This window comes from Papaver somniferum, unplaced genomic scaffold, assembly GCF_003573695.1.
Source record: "Papaver somniferum cultivar HN1 unplaced genomic scaffold, ASM357369v1 unplaced-scaffold_45, whole genome shotgun sequence".
Lineage (NCBI taxonomy): Eukaryota > Viridiplantae > Streptophyta > Magnoliopsida > Ranunculales > Papaveraceae > Papaver > Papaver somniferum.
This window is the reverse complement of record NW_020647082.1, coordinates 532,980-540,608: the sequence shown is the minus strand read 5'-3', so window position 1 is coordinate 540,608 and position 7,629 is coordinate 532,980. Positions and strand designations below refer to the sequence as shown.

At 36.5% G+C, this 7,629-nt stretch overlaps 3 protein-coding genes across 3 annotated transcripts in view; 1 reads left to right on the top strand and 2 right to left on the bottom strand.

The window, feature by feature from the left end:
* LOC113342620 (putative disease resistance protein RGA3) overlaps window positions 1-2,231 on the bottom strand; it is a 3,797-nt gene extending 1,566 nt beyond the window's left edge. Inside the window, exons 1-2 of the mRNA XM_026587104.1 lie at window positions 1,454-2,231; window positions 858-951 (exon numbers count right to left, since the gene is read on the bottom strand). Coding sequence (XP_026442889.1) covers window positions 858-951; window positions 1,454-2,231 — 872 coding nt within the window. The remainder of the gene's footprint in view (window positions 1-857; window positions 952-1,453) is intronic.
* Window positions 2,232-4,229: 1,998 nt separating this feature from the next.
* LOC113342600 (peroxisomal 2,4-dienoyl-CoA reductase-like) lies at window positions 4,230-6,775 on the top strand. The gene is made up of 5 exons (XM_026587092.1): window positions 4,230-4,447; window positions 4,740-4,899; window positions 5,098-5,267; window positions 6,199-6,304; window positions 6,560-6,775. The coding sequence occupies exons 1-5, from the start codon at window positions 4,262-4,264 to the stop codon at window positions 6,727-6,729; spliced, it is 792 nt and encodes a 263-aa protein (XP_026442877.1). The 5' UTR covers window positions 4,230-4,261; the 3' UTR covers window positions 6,730-6,775.
* A 199-nt stretch (window positions 6,776-6,974) lies between these two features.
* Window positions 6,975-7,629, bottom strand: part of LOC113342599 (LRR receptor-like serine/threonine-protein kinase FLS2) — a 1,639-nt gene continuing 984 nt past the window's right edge. The window contains exon 2 of the mRNA XM_026587091.1: window positions 6,975-7,629. This exon is cut by the window's right edge and continues 1 nt beyond it. Coding sequence (XP_026442876.1) covers window positions 7,111-7,629 — 519 coding nt within the window. The 3' untranslated portion in view covers window positions 6,975-7,110.

The window sequence follows — 7,629 nt, the reverse complement described above, 5'->3', positions numbered from 1 at the left end:
CAAGCTCTACAATCTTGATCCTTCTTTAATGTTACTATACTCACAAAATGAGCTTCTTTGAAAACAGCGGTGATATCTTCCGAAAGTGTTGTTTACTTTTAAGGTCACCCGTTGACCGACAAGATATCTCACTTCTTTTTTGGATGAAAAATCCCAACAATAACTTGTGTGTAGATTTCTGAAACCTATCTTTCCCTCTGTAAATATGATGTCACAGGGTTCTCTTTCCCTCTCACTCTATGTATACCTTTTGAAAACAAAAGCTAGCCATCTTTCATGTGCAGTGTTTCTTGTCTAAGTTCCTCGATGACATTCATTTATCTACCAGCAACTCTGTCCAGATACCAGTTCTACCGGGCTGCAATGCAAAAACAAACATAGTTGGTGATTTTTTATCAAACTAAGCCTAGTAAAGTTATCTACCTGCCGTTATTAAAATCTAATGGATAAAGGAAATAGAAAGTAGATCAATACGAAACTAAGAATGCATGCACAAAATACAAGTACGTTACTGGGAGGAGGCATTCAAGATTTGAGGCTGCTATGGAGTAACCATCCACAATCGATGTTGTGGGATTCTCCAGGAAATGGTGATGAACCCTTGGGTAAATCACATTACTTAGTTTTGAGAAGAAATATCATGATGCTAGGGTGTTCCCGATATTCTTCCTCCCTCCACCGGAATCCCATACAACAAATCAAACACTCCATCTTGAATCCATGACTACCTTCTTATTGATTCCTTAGGGTTTTGATTTGGGGAAGAAAATAATTGTGAAATAAGCAAAGTAAACATGGATCGAGTTGCAAATTTGATTAGCAACCAGAGATTTCGATATTTTGGAACCCTTATTCACCGGAAATCTGAAATTGAAGACGGTTTTCTAGTTTGTTCAGAGAACTTGTGTTTCTCCTCTCCTCTACGGCGGCAGCCTACACTGGATTTCAGATCTGAAGCGCAAGTAATTTATCAGATAAAACTACTGACATGGCCCTCGTGGTATCGAAGAATTACTATTGCTAGCTTAACTAAACAGAGAAACTACCGACATTGCCCTCATAATATCGTCAATTTACTATTGCTACAGTATTACTATCCACTTTAAAGCCTGCTTGGATATACAGCGAGAAATAGTTTTTCGACATCGGTATCATAAAAAGCAGGAAGTGAGTTGGGCATAAAATTTTAGAACGAATTCTGAAACCATAAATTTTCAGAGCGAATTTTAATCCAAAAATTGACTTTTGTGAAGTAAAAATGTCACGTTTCTAACTTCTATATCTGCTCTTATAGAAGCAATAGCAATTTTGTTTCGGATATTCAAAGGTACTTTTTTTTTTAATTAGAGCACATCACATTATAGAAACACTTACCGGGAATTCCTAATTTTGATAATAATTGCATGATGTTAAAAACAAAAAAAAAGCGAGAAGAATTTGGTGACAAGGAGACCTTGCGCCATCCACATGCCGATTAATGCATCCTTATGAATTTGGTGACCTTTAGGAAAGATGGCGCAATACACAAAACAAGCTCTTACAGGTGGTGGTAAATCAGAGTAGCTCATCAAGAGAGCAGGCTTTAAAATACCATCTTCACCGTTTTCTAGATCCCAAATGGATTTGTTATCCATCACCTTTTTCCAGTCTTGGATCTTGTATTTTTGGCGCAAGAGATTTCCCAAAATTTTTGCAGAGAGGGGTACACCTTTACACCTCTCTGCTATTGCAATACCAGTTTCTTTCCAAACTCTGATATCTTTTTTATTCGCATTCTTTCCCTGAAGGTGAAAAGCTAGGTAACTAAAAAGTTCCCAGCACTTTTCCTTCGATAATACACCCAAGGGGTGGCTGTACTTTGAATGAATCTTTTCTGCAACGCTTTTTTTTCGAGTGGTTACTAAATTACTTCCTTGTGCAGCATATTTGAAGGCGACTCTGAAAAGTTCCCACTTTTTTACATCCTCCGGCGAGTCGGTCCACATATCATCAAGAACAAGTAAGAATCTCTTCTTTTTTACGGATTCACACAAACGCTTGTGCAAATCATCGTTCCATTCTGATAAATATTCTGGGACATGATCGGGCGCCCCACGGATGATGTCCTTGGCAATCCTGGTCTGATCAAAATAATCAGAAACGGATACCCATATGACCTTCTCAAAATAGCTCTTCAAGACAGCTTCATTGTACACTAGTTGAGCGAGAGTAGTTTTTCCCAATCCTCCCATCCCAATTATAGATATGATGATAAAGGGATCATTAGGAGTATTAGTGTTAATCTCCAAAAACACCTAAATAAACACAAAAATACCATAATAAGAAAAAAATGTGTACTAACAAAAGAGATGAAAATAGACATATAAATACGTCTATCAAGTATATCTTGTATCCTAAGCTAAGAAACGTACAAGGAAAGTTCTCTTAGAGTTTGTTTTTACTGGGAAAGCCTTAAAAACGTTTGTATATATATAGGTTCTCATTGTAAGCTTATTATCATTGAAGTTTGTTTAATAAAACTCTTCTTCTAAACCTTCTCTGTTCTTCTTCTATTATTCTCTTTGTCTTGGTATATCAAAACTCAATTGACAAATCCAAAAAAGACTACATAAAAAAATATCAACACAACAAAAGAGAAAAACAAACAAAAAGAAAACGAGAATGATGGATTCACGAATATATCTGCACCGAGATATCACCGAGTGAAACAAACCCAAACCCCACCCCTCATATTTTCCTACGGTTGGACTCCAAAGGCTGTGAGAGGTCGGTGCATTCTTGGGACATAATGCACGATGTGGATCATCAGTCAAAAGAAAAACAAAAAACAAAAAGCAAAGGCAACAAGCTAATCTAAAGAACATAGGAAGTTTATTATTATGAAGTAAAAGGGGTAGGCAAGCTTTAAATCTTTGCAATTTTTGAAACCCTTATATCAGATTTCAACTTCCTCTTCCTCCATCTCGATCCTTCCATAACTGAGCCGACCGAGCGAAGCGAGGGAGGATTTTTATATGGCCACTTTTTTGTAAAATATAAGTGATGAATTGACATAAAAAGATTGGAAACGGTTATGACAAAAAATCCAAAATGTCCCTCTCTTTTAGTCCAATTACTATAACTCTCTGTGTATCCTATTTTTTTCAGGGGTATAATTTGAAAGCAAACTTTAATTTAACATATCTAAAAATACGTGCCTTGGAATTTTACAAATTTTATCTCGTATGAAAGGTTATAAAAAACTCTATGCAACATGTACAAACAACAATTTCAAATTTAGAGTTTTTACGAAAAATTGGTATTTATCATTTTAGGCACAATTTTGGAAAATTAAATATATATCCATTATGCAAACCACCACAAAAGATACATAATACTTTATGTATCAAAATTTTGGTTTATGCATCAACTGATTTTCCGTTGCAACTAATAAAACGATGTACTCCATTCGTTTCAAGAAAAATGATACTTTCATTTTAGGCACAATTCTCGATAATTGAATGCACAACCATTATGCAAACCACCACAAAGGATACATAACATATCATGCAACCATATTTTGATTTATGGATCGACTAATTTTCCGTTTCACAAAAAGTGATACTTTCACATCCTGTTTCAGGAAAAGTAATATTTTCACTCCGTTTTGGGAAAAGTGATCTTTCGCTCTGTTTCAGGAAAAGTGATACTTTCGCTCCGTTTCGGAAAAAATGATACTTAAATACTTTTTCTGAAACGGGGCGAAAGTATCACTTTTTCCGAAACGAGGCGAAAGTATCATTTTTTACGAAACAGGGAGAAAGTATTACTTTTTCTGATACGAGGCAAAAGTATCACTCGTTATGAAACGGGGTGAAACTATCACATTTTCTTAAACGAGACGAAAATAATCGCAGACAAACCCTATCTTCAAATTCTTCTTCGATCGGCTCTCCCACCGTGACAACGGTCGTACTAGTTACCCTTTCTTCCATGACGATGATATCGTGCCTCTTTCCTCAACACATACTCATAATCTTTTTTTTTCGGCTGTGCTAGACACACCGTGGTTTTAACATTTGGAGACTCAAGTTAAATCTGGTCATTTCAACATTATACCAGGGATATATCCGTCATGTTAAACAATAAAATAAACCACTTGAAACGAGAAAAGCTTTAACTACCTGTATTATACTCTAACTCACGTATGCTTTTTTCTATTTGACGTAGAACAACAAGGAGGCCGACCGACACTTTTTTAGATTTTACAACAACTGTGGAAATGGAGTCTCCATTCAAGGTTGATATAGTGAAAGGTAAAGTAGCTTTGATTACTGAAGGAGGATCAAGAATTGGGTTTGAGATTACTAACGAATTTGGTAAACATGGTGCTTCTGTTGCTATCATGGGCAGACGCAAATCTGTTCTTCATTATGCCGTCTCTTCTCTTCGCTCCCTCGGTATCCAAGTAAATGGAAAGCACATACCCAGATCTTAATCGATGTTTTGATTTCCAATTTATATTTTTAATCTATATTGTATGTCAAATTTGTACAAAATCTGATATAAGGATTTTAATTTGTTACTGCTGGGTTTCATTGAATTCAGCTTCATTTTCATAAGAATTACCTCTAATTTTTGTTACTTGCTATTGTGTGTGACATTTGGAAATTGATTTCCGTAGTAATAGTTGATTAGTAGTTGGACTTTTGAGTTCACATCTGAGCTTCATCATCAGTTCAATGTTTATGGTTTTTCAGGCAATTGCGTTTGTAGGAGATGTTGGTAAGAACGAAGATGCAACCAGAGTTGTCGATGCAACTTTTGCACATTTTGGGAGGATTGGCATTCTTGTTAATGTTGCGGCCGGAAATTTTCTTGTGCCTGCTGAGAATTTATCCCCTAATGGCTTCAAAACAGGTTCCTTTTAATTTTTTATTTTTTTCCTCTTTACCTATCTGTCTGGACGGTTGGAGTGCGATTAGTTGATACATAATTTATAGCTCTTTATCTTCCAATGATTTCTACACGAAAAAATAGATGGTGCGACATGCTTTTAGTATACTAGAGATTGAGCTGTGATTTTGTGAACTAATTATGTGGAGGTACTCTTTGAAGTTATGGACATTGATACTGTTGGCACATTTAGAATGTGCCATGAAGCTCTGAAATATATAAAGAAACGAGGTCTAGGAAGGGAAACATCTGGCGGTGGAACCATTCTGAACATAAGCGTCACTTTACATTATTCGGCAACTTGGTATCAAATCCATGTATGTGAAGCTAAGGTTGGCAGCAATCTTGTATATCTTTTCAGTATTCCATCTGATGAACATCAACTCTCATTACTAAAAGATCCCTTTTTACCGTCATAAAAATGATTCAGGTGATGAAATTTAGTTTTTTTTCTCTGAATAGGCAGTTATTGATGCCATGCCAAGGTCATTGACATTGGAGTGGGGAACTGATTATGATATAAGAGTCAATGGAATAGCACCAGGACCCATTAATGATACTCCTGGCTTGAGTAAGCTTGATCCCCATAAAATGAATGTCGGAGAAAAATGAGTTTTTAATAAAATATGTTTTGGTCTTGGTGTGGTTTGATCTAGTGACCTATGGGTCTAAGGATACTTGCTCATTTTATGAGTGAATGAATCTTTCTTTAGTCCCACATTGGGTACAATAGACAAGGAGTTCCACTATATAAACATATTCTTATGGATATGTTGTAAAACAATCTGGGTTGAGCGGGTGGAGAAAAATATATTTTTCAACCCATGCAATACACGCGTATGCCATGCACCAAGTCCCTCTTCTACACGGATTTATTTTTGGCGAGCCTAACTTGATTTGAAAGTATTTCATCCTATAAATACAAGTCGAAATTCTGTTTTCTAAATACACAAGAATCAATTCTTTTATCATCTTCTTTCTTTGTTTGTGCGGAGTTTTACTTTCATCCCCGTTGCTGAGTTCAAGAATGTGTAACTTGCGTTGTTTTAACTCAAGTTATATCGGGCAGTCTTATCCTGGACACATGTTCGCTGTGAGGGGTTTAGCATTACTCAACTCGAGTATACCCGCGAACTAATGTGTTAAGGACAACTTGTTGAACCTGTGATTCTTCCCTCGTTAAGTTGATTCGGTAGAGTTGTTTCACATTAGTTCTTTACATATTATTTTTGATACATCTAACGTGTTGTTCATTGTTGCAAGATCCCAACAATGAAAAACAACCAATCTGGAGCCCCCATGCATCGGTTTATATCAGGAGAGAAGTGGGATATTGCTATCGCTGCTCTTTACCTAGCTTCAGATGCAGGTTAGTAACTTCCTCCTCAATCCTTATAGGTTCTTCACTTCTTCATTTTTTTTCTTTTCGTATGAGAAATGGAATTCACTGAATGTCACCGATAGTCGTAACATATTGAAAATGTTCGAAATGGTTTTGAAGCAACCCAGCAGGATCCCAATTTAAAAAAAACAAAAAAACATGTAAATCCCGTTGACTACGATATATTTTACTGCATTATTCTATCGTTCTAACATATTCACCTTTTTTATCATGAATTATTAGCTAAACACATCAATGGAACAATACTAGTGGTCGATGGAGGAGACTTGTTCAACCGGGCCTCCCATGTTTCAAAAGAGGCAGTAAAGGAAATGTCTCGAAGTGTGGAGAAGAGATCAAGATCTGGTGCACTAGCCCCTGAAAGTGGAGTTCCAACCCGCAGTAAAATGTAGTAGTAAGTGACAACAAAAACCCATCACTGATGAATTTAAGTACCTTTTCGGTCTTCAAGGCTATGCATCCAGTGTGAGGCTTCAAATGCGTATCAAGCTATATGTGCAGTTAGAGCAAAATCAGCCTTTGTAATCATTTCGGAGTCTTGGTGAGGTTTAAAATTTAGTTCAGACTTCTGAAACTGCTTTTATAATATGCAGGGTTTAGAATCTTATTAAAGATAGTGGGCATAAAAAATCACGGTTTGCAATTCTTATAAGTAGAAAAATTGAGTAGAGCCGAAACAAAATTTGTTTTCAGCATTTGAGCGATAGTTACAATGGCAATTACATCCCTAACACACATCTATCAACTCTCCCTGCAACAATACCTACTAATCTCTAATAAGGAAACCACCATTTCTCTTTCTTTAACAGCAAAACAAAGAACAGACCCCAAAACCCGACTACAAACCCCACAGCGACAATGGCACATAACAACAACTTCTCTTTTGCATCTTCTTCAAAATCATTTGGAGGACTCGAAATATCAGTAGTATTAGTACCCTGATCACCCTCACAAATGTTATTTGTAGGGATCCCACATAGAAAACTGTTGTTGACATATGCAGAACCATCTCCGCTTAATGTATCTAAGTGAAGTCCTCTTGGGATCCTGCCACTCAAGTTATTGTAAGACAAATTCAGAAACCCAAGAGAATCTAGTGATGCCAAAGACTCTGGTATTTTTCCAAACAGTTTGTTGAAACTCAAATCCAAGGACTCTAAGCCTGTCATGTTTCCGACACTCGCTGGGATTACACCAGAGAATACATTATGTGAAAGATTAAGCATGGAAAGCCCTTTCAGTAGACTTATGTCTTGTGGGATGCTCCCTTCGAGAATGTTGCATGATATATC